Source organism: Pristis pectinata, chromosome 1, assembly GCF_009764475.1.
Source record: "Pristis pectinata isolate sPriPec2 chromosome 1, sPriPec2.1.pri, whole genome shotgun sequence".
NCBI classification, from domain to species: Eukaryota; Metazoa; Chordata; class Chondrichthyes; order Rhinopristiformes; family Pristidae; genus Pristis; species Pristis pectinata.
The window spans coordinates 48,931,075-48,946,336 of record NC_067405.1 but is presented as its reverse complement, the minus strand read 5'-3'; the positions used below and the strand labels follow the sequence as shown (position 1 = coordinate 48,946,336).

The window sequence follows — 15,262 nt, the reverse complement described above, 5'->3', positions numbered from 1 at the left end:
TGCTCTCCCTCAGTTGATGAAGTTGCACTACTATCTTTGCACCATTCTGTTGTTTTGTGCACGTCACTGTCTTGATTGTTATATTTATTATTACTATGTATATTGTTTACTCGGTGAGTTTCACATGAGCGAGGAACTTCATTGCACCCCTGGTGTGTATGATCATAAACTAATCTGAATCTGAAGCACTGTTCCTCCATATTGAACAACTCTTGAAAAAAGCACTGAAAGTAGTAAGGGCATGAAATATATATTGTGGGTTGGAACTTCACTCTCCATCATCAAGAGTGCTTGGTAGCACCATTGCCTGAAAGATGAAGATGCCAAACTGATCCTGGGGCTAGTAGTGAGCAGACCTGCAGGAGGGATAAACCTGCCTGACTTCATGCTCACTATCTACCTGTGGCAGTTGCATCTGGACAGCCCTGTGAAGCAAAAGTCCCAACTTCACACTGAGGGCATCCTCCATCATATTGTGTGGCACTACAATTATGCTAAATCTGTATAGAGCTGGAAGCTCAAAACTGGGCATCCATGTGGGGCTGTGGACTATTAGCTGTAGCAGAAATGTATGCTACCATGAACAGTAATGCAGTGGCCCACGATATCCCTCATTTTCCTGTCACTGTCAAGCCTGGGGATCAACTCTGATTCAATCAGAGTGCAGTCAGGCATGCCAGAGGCAGCACCAGTTGTAACTAAGTGCCAACTTGGTGAAGCTACCACAAGGGACCACTTGGCTGCAGGCTTCTTTGCAGCTATGGTGGAAGTTTAGGCCGCAGAGCTGAATACCAGAGGTAAGGTAGGAGTGACTACCCTTAATCTCAGGGCAGCATTTGACTGAGTGTGGCATCAAGGAGCCCTGGTAAAACTGAAGTTGGGAAATAATTCAGTGGCTGGAGTCATAGCTTTCATAAAGGAAGATAGTTGTTGGATGTCAGACATCTTCACTCCAGAATATCACAGTAAAAGCTCCCCACTACTCCTCCATAGGCCCAATCATCTTCAGCTGCTTCATTAATGATGTTTCATCATAAGGTTAGTGTGGGGATGTTCACTGTGATTGCCAGGTAATGACTATCTCCAATATGAGGGAATCTAAGCTCATATCCTTGAGATTGAATGGCATTGCCACCACTGAGTCTGCCACTATTAACACCCCAGAGTTGCCATTGACAAGAAAATCAAATGGACAAGCCACTGAAGTATCATGATTACTATAGCTGGACAGAGTCATCAAGGTCATTTAAAACCTGTTACAAACACTTAACAGCTTCAGCAAGAGGTGAGGCTTTGTTATTGGTGCAGGATCTCATTGGAACACTGCTTGAAATTTTGCTATATCTCCCAAATGAAGAGGGTCAGCTCAATTGGACTTCTGCATTTAGCCCAGGGAAGCATGAGTGTGTGAAGGCTGTGCAGCAAATATGTGTTCAGTGATTTGATTAGTTTTGTGAATGCACGGATGCAAGTCAGATGAATGCATTTAGGCATCCACCTATGCAAGTACTGAAGATCTGAAAACTTAGAGCAATGAAATGTCATCAAGATAACTTGGCTGCAGGCTGACAGGCAGGAAGTGGAAAGAAATATATTTTAAAGGATCCATTATTACATTTGGTAGGACCACCAGGTTCCCCAATGGTTTTTGGCATCTCTACGTCTTGCTGGCCTTTGTTAAATGTTGTTGCCCATGGAGCTGATTTTGTATATTCACTGTTCAAATTGGGTTGTGAAGTGAAATCAACAATTTTTCAATATCTCTGCCATTCAGAGTCATTTAAAACATAAAAATGAATTTAAAAATAATGTGATTTAAAAGAAATAGCCAAAAGACACAGAAATAATTAAAAATAGAAAAATTAAAAACATTAAAGTGAAATAGTTTAAAAATTCTGACCTTTGCCTTATAACCCATAGGCTTTTTATCCTATGTCTCCAATCCTATGCCAGGTATGGAACTAAAACAAACTGCTGGGAGAACTCAGCAGGTAAAGCAGCATCTGTGGAGGCAAAGGGATGGTCAACATTTCAGGTCAAGACCCTGCATCAGGACTCATCAGGACTTTGTTCTTTGCTCCAGATTCCAGTATCTGCTGTCACTCTTGTGTCTCCTATGCTAGATCTGTCCTGGTGATTCCCCAGTATTGGTCATTCATTGAGTCTTGGATTTCCACCATCAGCAGCAGTCCAAGATTTATTGAAATTTTACAAATTGAGGATCAGCCCAGCAAGATTTGCCTCATTGATTGCACTTTAACTGTGTATTAAAGGTCCTTCCAGTTGTTTTCATACTTCCCTTTGCTGCTACATGGGACTTTGTATTAGTTATTATTTATTAGGCTTTCTTGGCATTCTGACTTATTGCATCACCGCCTGGTATGGAGGCTTCAATGCACAGGATCAAAAGAGGCTGCAAAGAGTTGTAGACTCAGCCAGCTCCATCATGGGCACAACCCTCCCTGCCATCGAGGGTATCTTGAAGAGGCAGTGCCTCAAGAAGGCAGCATCCATCATTAAGGCCCCTCACCATCTGGGACATGCCCCTCTTCGCATTACTACCATCAGGGAGGAGGTACAGGAGCCTGAAGATCCACATATAACAATTCAGGAACAGCTTCTTCCCCTCTGCTGTCAGATTTCTGAAGGTCAATGAACCCATGAACACAACCTCGCTATTTCTCTTTTGCACTATTTATTTATTTTGTAACTTATAGTAATCTCTATGTCCTGCATTGTACTGCTGCTGCAAAACAATAAATTTCACAGCTTATATCAGTGGTAATAAACCTGATTCTGATTCTGGCCCTTTGGCAATAGGAACTTCCTGACTTATTTGGAAAAGGAGGAGAAACTATTGAGACTGTCAAGATCATCCTGTCCGATTGGTGCTTCATCCTTTGACTCCGACCACAAACCTGTTGAGAGATGTTACATACTTGCTTTCCTCAAACCAATCCCTTCGCTGTGAAATAAAAACAGAAATTGTTGGAGATACTCAGCAGGTTGGCCTGCAACTGTGAAGTAGAATTAATGTTTCAGGTTGATGAATGAAAATTAAGTTAAAGATATATTGAATGTTAAAAGGTGGAGAAAGTGAAGAATATTGAAAGGAACAAAAAAGATATTGATTCATATTTCCTATTTTTATTTCAGATTTCCAACAGCTGCGCTTTTTTTTATAATGTCATTTGGAGCCTGACTACAATGCAGTGAGAAGATTTTTATTTTTTCTTCCACTGAATTGAATCAGCACAATAAGATAATTGGGATTTGATGGCTCTTTGGTGGCTTCATCTGCCATGTTGTGACCTCCCACTTATGCAGTCCCTGGCAAACCTGTTCCTCATCTCAAACAGGAGAGGGAGATGCCAAATTCTGCCATCTCTGTAAGGTCACCTTATGCTCAGGACAGGATTTTCAAATGAACCCCAGTAGTAATAACTTAGCCTGAAACTTGCTTGCAACCATTGCAGGCATGTTGCAATGGTGGCTTAAAGAACCTTGGCTGACTCTTTTCATAAACAACAAATGAATCACTATGGGAAGCATTGAAAACCAATGTCACGGGGGCAAGGGATGGGTTTCATCTGGCAGGTGCTTGTTCACAGTGTCAACTGGATTCAAATTGATGCCTCCATTTACCACTTCCTTTCCAAGGCTTACCGGTTTTCAATCCTGAACTACAAAAGACTACAGAAAGGTTTCAAGTTTCCATTCAGGTTCTCCGAAGGCTCGCAAGATGTTTTCCTCGCATGGAATCTACTTACTGGGCCTTATGTTTAAATTTCACTTGCACTAAATTATAAAAGAAATCTTTTTCCTATTCCTATGGCCATCTTTATGTCCACTATATTGTGAATAATCATGGAGTGTATTTAGACCAGAAAGTAGCGTGCTCTCTACAGTTGACATTTGGGTTGGTGATCAAGCAAATTAGATTTGGTTCAAGAAATGAAAATCAAAAGCTTTAGATGTTAGAAATCTGAAATAAAAATAGAAAATGCTGGAAATGTGCAATAGGCCACTCAGCACCTGTGGAAATAGAAACAGTTAAGGTCTTAGGTCTGATATTTTCATCAATTTGACAGACCGTTTTCAGCATTTTCTGTATAATTGGTTCAAAACTGAATATGTAAACTACTAACTGAAAGCATGAATGAAATTCTGGTACATTCAGTTCATTTAAGCTATTGGGTCTCATATGATTTGGCTTCTTTGGATAATGATTTCATCATATATATTCAAGTTCAGGTCTATTGTCATGGGCATACATACCCAGGATATAAATGCCATGAAAATTATTTTTTTTTGCAGCAGCACAGTACATTACAAACATGACAAGCATAAATTACATAAACTGATGCAGTTACTAGTTCAGCAAATTGCGGGTTAAGGATACCAGGAGGAAATTATTCCCTCTTCAAGCTTAGCAATGTGTATAAAGTTTGTCAGTTCCAATTATTCATTTCACCTTTGGAAAATCCAAACATTCAACAAACCTTGTTTTTAGTTTGATGACTTTGAAGTGGCTCAGATCTGGATGATTTAGCTTCACGGTTTGAATTTTGCTCATGGCTAATATTTTGATACCATTCTTCCAATTAAAATAAAAATTCCTTTATTTTAAACTGCAAGTCAAAGCTGATTTATGTTAGGCTGTTTTGAATGAAGTATCCTGTTTATTAACCTGTGAGTACAGACTGAAGCATTGATGTAAGAACTCTACGGCAAAGTATTCCCATAATGCAGCAGCTTCTGGATAAAAGTTTATTTTTCCTCCTTTTTCAGAAAGATGAAAGTTTGAATTTAAACCTGAAAAAGTCAGTAACTGTACTTGAAAATACCATTGATCTGTTAGATAAAAGAAAATTGAATCTCACAGAACAGTGGACAAGTTGTCAACTTCACTTAAACCAAATTAAGTCAGTCAAAAAACAGTGGAAGAAATTCAAAGAAGAGCTTAAAAAGGTATGTCATTCAAAAACTACAGCTATTAATAAACCTTCTGCTCACTGGTAGATAACTCTTAAGTTAATTTTTCATTAGATCATGTATTAGTTTCTGAAAATGTATTCTGAACCCACACTGATCTCAGGTTCAAATACAATGCCAAAGTTTTGTGTAGTTTGGGCCAGCCATGGTTAATTGACAAGAGAGGATATGTGATCAATCAGGTTTGTGGCAGAGATTGTCTCCCCAAGATTTAATAGTACCTGCAAAATTTAGGCTCCACTCTAATTTATAGTTTTCCAAGCAGATAAGATATTTATTTATTAGTCACATGTACATCGAAACACATCTTGTGAACAGCTTTCTCGGTAGTGTACATTTCATGTCTTTCAATTACATATTTAGTGCGTCAGATGATAAACAGCTTTCTCGGTAGTGTACATTTCATGTCTTTCAATTACATATTTACAGTAATAAGACTGAACTTTTTCCACAAAGAACATACATGTTCTTTCTACAAATGGAGAATGTTTCATTTGCAACTAATTGGATTTTCAAATGGTTCCAGGTATTTTTTGTGCAGCAAGTACTTGGCTGGATTCTTTGTAATTACAGCTGGTCCTTTTGAGCTCAACAGTGTGTGACCTGTGGATGCATCCAACTTCCATAGCACCTGATAAAGACCAGTGAAATATGCAGCATTTGTTGTTTTCTGTGTATTGCATGAACTTTTTAGTCTTCATGTTTTAGTTTCTACAGATGTTGGTATTGATGACTATATCCTAGTTATTCATCCTCCATTAATTGATGGCCTAGGTCTCATCTAATACATAGTTTTGTACAAATTTTAATATATATAAAAGTAAGATGTTGTTCACTTGCCAGTAATTTTGAGAATGTAAATATTATTTCACTTGAAAGATCAATGCTGTTTTCTTTTGCTTTCTAAAGACAATTCATGGTTTGAAGATGCTGGAAGATGATCTGGTTCCAAAGTCTAATTTTGACCTTGGTTGCAATCTTGAAGCTATTGTGAAATTGCAAGATAAATTGAATAAAGCTAAACCGCAGTTACAAGTAAGGAGTGCTTCCATTCAAACAGTTGTGAAAGTGATTAAGATGTACTGCAAGCTTAATGATCCACATTAAAGAAAAATGCACTGTGCCATAAAAAACTATAAATTCACCCCATCATCTATGCCAGATGAATTAACCTGATAGAGATACTACAGGTAGTTATAACATTGCAGGTCACAGAGGGAAGATACATCGATTGTTTTATTCCTGATTGGTGAACGTTTCTGTTTGTGGACAGAAGGTCAGGACAGGGTTTGTGTCTAGAAGTATCATAAAGTTCCGAGAAACTACAGGGCATCAGGAAAGGAGGGAAGGAGAAAATGAGGGAGAAAACTATGGTATAAAATAAATCACATCTCTAGAGATAAAAGACACCTTACAACCTTGGTAAAATGCCAATTTGAAATGGCCATCAGTAAAATTTCTTCATAAAAAGGGTGATCAATACTTGATGGAAGTGAAAATCTTGTTTTTCCTTTGGAACTTGTTGAATGCTGCAATGGAGGACAGCTGGGTCTTTATAGAAGGTGGAACTAAGATAGGTTGAATATTTTTTTTCTTTTCCTTAAAAATATGTTATGAATTGTCATTTGGGATTCTCAGATATTTAGTAAACTGGACATAAATAATAGCTTTCATAAAAGTGTACTTCATCTTTAGGTTTGTAATAAAACTGTCTTTATATCTGTGTTCATTCTGAATATATATTGCAGTAAAATTGGTACAATGTTGGAAGTTGTATAAACGTGGTGAACTCTAATCTAAATCCAATGATTTTTAACAGGATTGAAATATCTGCCATGAAAAGATCTCTGGTATTGGTCAAGTACTGGAATATTATGTCTTTTTTTGCATTTTACTATAAATTATTAATTTCACAATATTAACCTTATTTCTTTCTCCCTTATAACTAGCAGTTGAATGCTGAGGTGGAATACAGAATAAAAACAGCAGAGCTTTGGACACTGAAAGGTGTTTCTACAAAGGAAAGAAATGAAAAGATGATGGAGTTCATTAAACTTCATCAGCAAATAAAGAATAAAATAAAAGATTATGAAATAGTCCTCCTTAAGGCAATTAAATTTCATCAGACAACTCAAGAGGTATGCACCAAATTTAAATACTTTAAAGTAGTTTGAGAATGTGCAAGTACTTATTAATTCTGTTATTTTGAATGTGATTGCATTTTAGAGATTAGAGCCTACATCTATGGCTTTCACATATTTTTGTTTCTAAGTTGAAACAACCACATTTTCTGATCTTGCTTCCACTTAATGCTGTTTGACCTCTTCTTGTGTATATCAGCATAGTTTTGCAAATCTTTTAGTGAAACAATTAAATGTTCTGAAGAATGAAAATATGTAGCAACTAACATTTTTCCATTTGATTAGCGAATTAAAGCAACAGGCAGCTGTGAAGAGAAGTATGGGATATTGGCTGCATTAGAAAATATATTAACAAACTTCCATATTTATTACTTCTCTAATGATTCTTACCTCTTCAGGATAATGTAATAATACAGTTAAATAGGAATAATGGATGAGTGAGAATTTAAATAAGTATTTTGTGTCATGGAAGAAAATGCAGTAAACCTCCCAGAAGCAGTGTAAAGCAACAAGCCCAGATTGAATGTGCAGCTGAAAGAAACTGGAGAAATGAAAATTGTTAAAAAGGGTCTAGCTTCATCTGCAGACCAGAAACAGTCCAGATGAAGTGTCTTAAACTGAAAAGCCGACAGTTCATCCCCCTCCATAGATGCTGCCTGACTGGCTGAGTTCCTCCAGCATCTTGTTTGTTTATGTGCAAAATCAACATGGAGTTCTGAAAAAGAAATAATGTTTGACAAATCAGTTGGAGTTATTTGAGGTTGTAAGTAGCAGATTAGAGAAGGGGTAACTTGTGGATCTTAAGTATTTGGACTATCAGAAGGTATATGATTAGATGCTCCACAAGAGGTTGTTGAACAAAATTAGAGAGCATGCAATTGGGAGTAAATAAAGTTGTGTACTGAGGTATGGTTAACTGACTGAAAACAAAGAGTAGGAATGAATAGGTTGTTTTCAGGTTGGGAGCCTGCATTTGCTGGGATGCTGCAAAGATTGCAGCTATTCACAGCTTGTATCAATGACTTGGATGAATGTGTTATATGTCCAAGCTTGCTGATGATACAAGCTGTGTGGCAATGTGGGTTGTGAGAAGAAGCAGAGGAACTTCAGGAGATATAGACAGATTAAATGAGATCATGACAGATGGAAAATGATGTCGAAAAATGTGAGCTTATCAATTTTGGTGGAATAAATGGAAAGGCAAAGTATTTTTTGAATGGTGAGATTTTGAAAGATGTTGATTTTCAGAGGGACCTGGGTGCCTTTGTACACAAATCATTGAAAGCTAATGTGCAAGTACAACAAAAGCAAATAGTATGTTGGCCTTTATTCAAAAGGACTTGCATACAAGAGTAAAGATACCTCACTGTAATTATTAAGGGCCCCTGTTGAGATGCACCTGGAATATTGCATTTTTTTTCTCTCACTTAGAGAAGGATATACTTGTCAGAAAAGAAGTGCAATGAAGGTTCATCAGATTGATTCCTGGGATGATGGAGGGGGGATTAGGCAGACTGGGCCTAGGTTCAGTAGAGTTTGGAAGAATGAGAGATGATCTCATTGAATCATTCAAAATTCTTCAAGGGCTTGACAGGTTGCAATCAAGGATAGTGTTTCCTTGGCTGGGATATCTAGAAGCAGGAGTTGGAGTGTTAAAACAAGGGGCCACTCATTCAGGACTGAATTGAGAATAATTACCTTTATCAAGAGGGTAGTGAGTCTTTAGAATTCTCCACCCAGAAGGGCAGCAGAGGTATAACTACTGAATGAATTCAAGACATAGTGTGATAGCTCTTTGGATATTTAGGGAATCAAGGGATAGGAAGTTAGTGCAGGAAAGAGGCACTAAGGAGGAAGATCAGTTGTGATCTTAATGAAAAGCAGAGCAGGCATGAGTCATAGAATGGCCTATGCCTGCTTCCATTATGTTTCTATATTCTTCATCGAGGCAGACTCTTCTGCAGGTACACATTTAATGCCAAACCAAATACAATGGCACAAAGTGTCCTTGCAGTGATAAGTATGCATTTATCTTAAGCAGACCTACTTGTGGCAACTTTGATGAAGGCAGCTTCAACCATGTCAGAGAGATCCTGTATGGTAATAGAACCAACCAAATGAAAATGTCATCACTTGGCAAGGCCAGACCAAACTGCTGTCACCAAGATGCCAAAAAATCTATAACAACCAACAAAGCACATGCCCTGTTTTTGGTGGCTTTCAAAGTGATCAAAAGTTTGACAATTCAAAACACTTTGAACATTTGTGAATAGCTCTAATGTTAAGAAAAATGTAAAAAGACTATTACTCAAAATATTAAAGCTTAAATATTATATATACCTTTCTCCCTTGTAGCCATTTCTCTCTATTGAAATTAATGGAGTTACTGTTCCGACACCAGGTCTAACTGGTTTGGGTTCAATAGTACCAAAGAGTTTCTCCACTGTTGTACTCCTGACATTTACAGGTGGACTGCTGTAGAAATGCCAGGTGTGCATGGTTAAATTATGCCATAGATCTGTCACTGACACATGCCAATCAGCTCCTTCCATGTTACTGGGTTTGTGCCATTATTGAAGGGCATATTTTCATAAGCCTACTTGAGTGCATAGCAGTTTTGCAACCTGATATGGAATGCAATGCAGATTAGCATTCCTAACTGATGTCATTCTTGTGAAAGAAAGTGATTACAATTTAGAGTTTTGCATTCCTTAGCCTAGCTGAGACCATCTACCACACTTTTGGAGGAAATTTCAAATATTTGCTCATTATTATTGGTTTCAAAGCAGGTCTATTCCTCAGGGGCTCAGGGGAGCACTCCATATTGTGTACTTCAGGCATACACCAGCATCTCCGCAGTCCCTATTAACACTGGTCCTCTGTGCTCCAACCTCACATTATAATCCACATCTTCCAGGGCAACTTTATCTGTGTTGCTGCAATCTGCAAGTATTGATGCTGAAGTTTTCTGCTCAGTTGCCAATGACTCTTCTGTTTCTATAGGTAAGTAACTGTCAAATTTCTACCTCCCTATCTGTCCATCTATCTATTGATTGATTGATTTGATAGCAAGGCCAGCATTTATTGCCCATGCACAATTGCCCTTGAGAAGGTGTTGAGAGCCACCTCCTTGAACCCTATTGGCCTTTCTGGTAAAGAAACTCCCACAGTGTGGTGGCAAGGGAATTCCAGGATTCAGACTGAGCAACAATGAAGGAGCTGTTTGGTCCACATTTGGATCAAGTGTCTAATAAGATTTGGAGTCAAGCTTTAATAGTTTGAGTAATAGTTTTAAAAATTCTTTTCTTAATGTTAGAGACATTCACAAATATTCAAAGTGTTTTGAATTGTCAAACTTTTGATCACTTTGAAAGGGTCTCTATTATTGTGCTGACTGCAAACTTCAATTGTGCTTACCATGCCCAAATCCAAATAATTGAAATACATACAGAGAGACTTGATGAGAAGGGAATTGAGGAAAAAAATATTTAACTATCGAGTGATCATGATCTGGAACTCGCTGCCTGAAAGGTAATGGAGACAAAAAACTGTTAATTTAAAACCCATATTTTAAAAAGTATCTGGAAAGTCACTTAAAAAGCAATAACTGGCAAGACACAGACCAAGAGATGGGAAGTGCAATTTAACCTAAAGTCCATGTTGGCTGACATGGACATGATGTGGTGAATGACAACCTCCTGCAATGTAAATTTCTATATTCTATGAATGTGGGCATCCCATTATAGAAAGGGTCCAGAGGGACTCACATAGATTCACCAGGATGATACAAGAATGAAGAAGATTTATTTTGAAGACACTTGAAATATGACCATTGACACTGGAGTGGGAGGGTATATAAATAATGAGAATTTTTGATAAGTATTTAGGAATTAACTTTTCCTGATTGGGAAATTAGTGACAGGAGGTCATCCTCCGTGTGTTATGCAATGCAATGCAGCTCTATAAAACTCTGGTTAGACCACACTTAGAGTACTGTGTCCAGTTCTGGTCGCCTCACTATAGGAAGGATGTGGAAGCATTGGAAAGGGCGCAGAGGAGATTTACCAGGATGCTGCCTGGTTTAGAGAGTATGCATTATGAGGAGAGACTAAGGGAGCTAGCGTTTTACTCTTTGGAGAGAAGGAGGATGAGAGGAGACATGATAGAGGTGTACAAACTATTAAGAGGACTAGATAGGGTGGACAGCCAGCGCCTCTTTCCCAGGGTGCCAATGCTCAATACAAGAGGGCATAGCTTTAAAATAATGGGTGGGAAGTTCAAGGGAGATATCAGAGGAAGGTTTTTTACCCAGAGAGTGGTTGGGGCATGGAATATGCTGCCTGGGGCGGTGGTGGAGGCAGGTACATTGGTCAAATTCAAGAGATTACTAGATAAGCATATGGAGGAATTTAAAATAGAGAGATATGTGGGAGGAAGGGGTTAGATAGTCTTAGGCGAGGTTTAAAGGTCGGCACAACATTGTGGGCCGAAGGCCCTGTATTGTGCTGTACTGTTCTATGTCCTATGTTTACATGGTCAGGATAAGAGAAAATGTAACATCAAACACATCCCCCTTAAGTTTGTGTGGCCATGTTATGAAATTATTTGCATTCTGCCACAAAAAGCTTGTTCATTGAGTCATGTATTCATGGTACATCAATATAGATTTTTGTTGCTGGCAAAACAATATATGTTAAATCATTTATATTATGGAATGTAGCCATTTTTTTCTGTATCGAAACAATTACTATATTCATAAAACAGCTCCATATACAAATTCACCAACGATACCACTGTTGGACGAATCACATGTGGTGATAAGTCAGCTCACCAGAATGAGATAGGACACCTGGTTGAGTGGTGCTGCAACAACAACCTCTTGCTCAACCTCAGTAAAACTAAAGAACTGATTGTTGGCTTCAGGAAGGGGAAGGAGGGCGAACATGCACCAGTTTACATTAGGGTATCGGCAATGGAGAGAGTCAACAGCTTTAAATTGCTGGGTGTTATCATATTGGATGACCTCTCCTGGGCTCAGCACATAGATGCAATCACAAGGAAGGCATGCCAGTGTCTTTACTTTCTCAGGAGATTAAGGAGGTTTGGCCTGTCATCAAACACTCTAACAAACTTCCACAGATGTACTGTTGAAAGTATACTAACTGGTTGCATTGGTACGGCAATTCAAATGCATAGGAATGTAAGAAGCTGCAGAGAGTAGTGGACTCAGCCCAATACATCACGGGCACATCCCCCCAACATCCCCTCCCACCCCCACCATTAGTAGTATCTTCAGGAGGTACTGCCTCAATAAGGCAACATCCATCATCAAAGATCCCCACCATCTGGGCCATACCATCTTCTCGCAGTTACCATCAGGCAGGAGGTACAGAAGCCTGAAGTCCCACACCACCAGGATCAAGAACAGCTGCTTCCCTTCAACCATTCCGTTCTTGACCCAACCCAGCACAACCCTAATCACGATAGTTTAGCAATACTATAATCACTTTGCACTAAAATTGACTTTTTTTGTTCTAATTGTGTTCTTTCTTGTAAAAATTGTATATTATTTATGTTCAATTTATGTTTTTCTTGTGAATGCTGCTTATATGATGCTATATGCCTGTGATACTGCTGTAACTTACTCATTGTATTTGTGCATACATGTACTTGTGCATATGACAATAAACTCAACTTTGACTTTGTTCTGGAAACATGGATGCAATACTTACAATTTAAGTCATTATTATGCTTTAAGTAAATACTTGTTTGCAATTTGTTGAGTCACAGAGTTAATACCCAGAAATAGACCCTTCAACCCACCAAGTCCGCACCAATGATCAACCACTCATTCACACTAATTCTACATTAATCTCTTTTTTATTCTTCCCACATTCTCATCAACTCCCTCCAGACTCTATCACTCACCTACAAACAAGAGGCAATTTACTGTGGCTAATTAAACTACCAACTCTCATGTCTATGGGATGTGGGAGGAAATCAGAGCTACCAGAGGAAACCCAATTGATCACGGAGAACATGTAAACTCCACACAATGGCATTTGAGCTCAGGATTGAACCTGGGTCTCTGGCACTCTGAAGCAGTGGCTCTACCAGCCATGCCATTGTGCTACCCTTATTTGGTAAACTTGAAGAGCACAGTTTTAAGTGTGTGTATTATTTGTCAAAATTTGAAATGTTCTCAATCTAATTTCGTTCAAAAATTGATTTTTACATTAGGTTCTGGATATTAAACCAAACTATTTATGTCACATTATAATTTTTAATATCAAATATAGTTTAATGGGTTTTATTTCAGCTTGACGACATGATGGAGTCAGGAGAGCTAGAATATCCTGAAACATTGACAATCCCGGACAACAGCAGTCAAGCAAAGATCCGACTCAGGCAACATCAAGAAAAACAAGCACATGTGTCCCATTTGTATAAATTGTCCCTCACATTAGCAATGGACATCATCTCCACCACACAGCATTCAGTAAGTTAAATCTGAATTATCCAGTCATCACTCTGTTTACTCAGATTAGGACATCTAATGTCAAGCTTGTTCATCTTTCTAACTTCCTTTGGTAGAAATTCATTCAGGCTTCAGTGGACTCTCTTCAGCAAAAACTTGAGGTTTTAGAGAGTGGCAGTATCCAGTGGAGTGCAAAGGCATATCAACATGGAGAAGAACTGGAAACAAATTTGCATTACTGTACCACAAAAGAAGAAATAAGTGAGGTTAGTAGAAAAATCAAAGAAATTATTCAAATGAACACCAGTTAATTTAGAACATAATTTCCATGGGGAAGGACAGTTTGGAAATTGTGACACCAAGTAAATTTTAATTTCTATGTCAAAATGCAAGCTTGCTACATCTGTGAATTTTTTTTGGTTTTACTGTTGTGCCATGCTGTCAGGCTATGCTTGCAGTTCTCCTGTTTACTTTTCTTCAGCCTAGCACCAAGCTCCTCTTCAAAGCGACAAAGTTGCTCTGACACAATTGACATCCACCCAGCCTCTGACTACTGATGCACATTTCAGATTTGAAATAGGTGAATAGATCTAAACAAACCTCCAGCATCTCTGTATTTGTGACATTGAGATTGTCATTGCTAAAAAAAAAGGCATCTAAGAAGTGAGCACTTTTAAGTTGTAAACAATGGTTTCTCAGTCCACATATTAATCTTACCACTTTGTGTTGTTCCTACAAGTTACATATATGTGATATTACACTTTTTTCAGTTGTGAATTATTAAGCAGTCAGTACAAAATTATCATGGTACCTCTATCAGAAGCAACAAATGCAGTTTAATTGTACATTGATAATTTCCTATTAAATTAACTGGCCTTACTTTCACTGGTTTTTCTCTCTCTCAGCTGGTAAAGTGAATTGCATAATTTTCCAATCTAAGGGAATGTTTCCTAAATCAACAGAACTTTGGAGGTTTCTACTTCGACAATCTGCAATGTTCTTACCTAACTTGTGTAAAACTATAAAACAGAAACCAACCAGTCATGGGATTTGTTATTATTTTCTTCATACATCTGGTGATCCCCCATCCCCGATTTAACTTTTGTTTTTTTTAATCAATCTCCAGTACGCCACATTTTTCGACCCCAACTGACAGCCCACTCCACCAATGGCTGGGCTCAGTCCTGCTGGGAGTCGACAATACATACATCCTGTGCCAAGTCGATCTGGTGCAGGATCTGTGACCCTTTGATTTCAATGGGGCTGCAGGACTATGAATGAGGAGGCAAAGGGTAACTTAAGCTTTTAAAAAATGATTTTGTTTTAGTTTCCACCTTTTAAAATATTTGTAAGACTTTTTTGTGCATTTAAATAACTTTTATTTTTAAATGTGAACCTGCAAACACCACACAGACAACACTGGTGGTCAGGATTGGACCCGGGTCACTGGAGGTGTGAAGCAGCAGCTTTACCTGCTGTGCCACTGTGCTACCTCTAAAGCTGCATGTATATGTGCATACCTTTACCCTACTCCTGGTGTTCAGTTCTGTCCATATTTTTCAGGGAGTATGGTAGCAGAATTCTTAATTATTATGACACAGAAGGAGGCCGCTTGCTCCATGTCCCAACAGAACAATCCCATAAGTTT

At 38.3% G+C, this 15,262-nt stretch overlaps 1 protein-coding gene across 1 annotated transcript in view; it reads left to right on the top strand.

Annotated features, from left to right (window-relative positions):
• ccdc141 (coiled-coil domain containing 141) overlaps positions 1 to 15,262 on the top strand; it is a 95,402-nt gene that overhangs the window by 47,534 nt on the left and 32,606 nt on the right. The window contains exons 13-17 of the mRNA XM_052029793.1: positions 4,796 to 4,971; positions 5,905 to 6,030; positions 6,945 to 7,133; positions 13,474 to 13,635; positions 13,731 to 13,880. Coding sequence (XP_051885753.1) covers positions 4,796 to 4,971; positions 5,905 to 6,030; positions 6,945 to 7,133; positions 13,474 to 13,635; positions 13,731 to 13,880 — 803 coding nt within the window. The remainder of the gene's footprint in view (positions 1 to 4,795; positions 4,972 to 5,904; positions 6,031 to 6,944; positions 7,134 to 13,473; positions 13,636 to 13,730; positions 13,881 to 15,262) is intronic.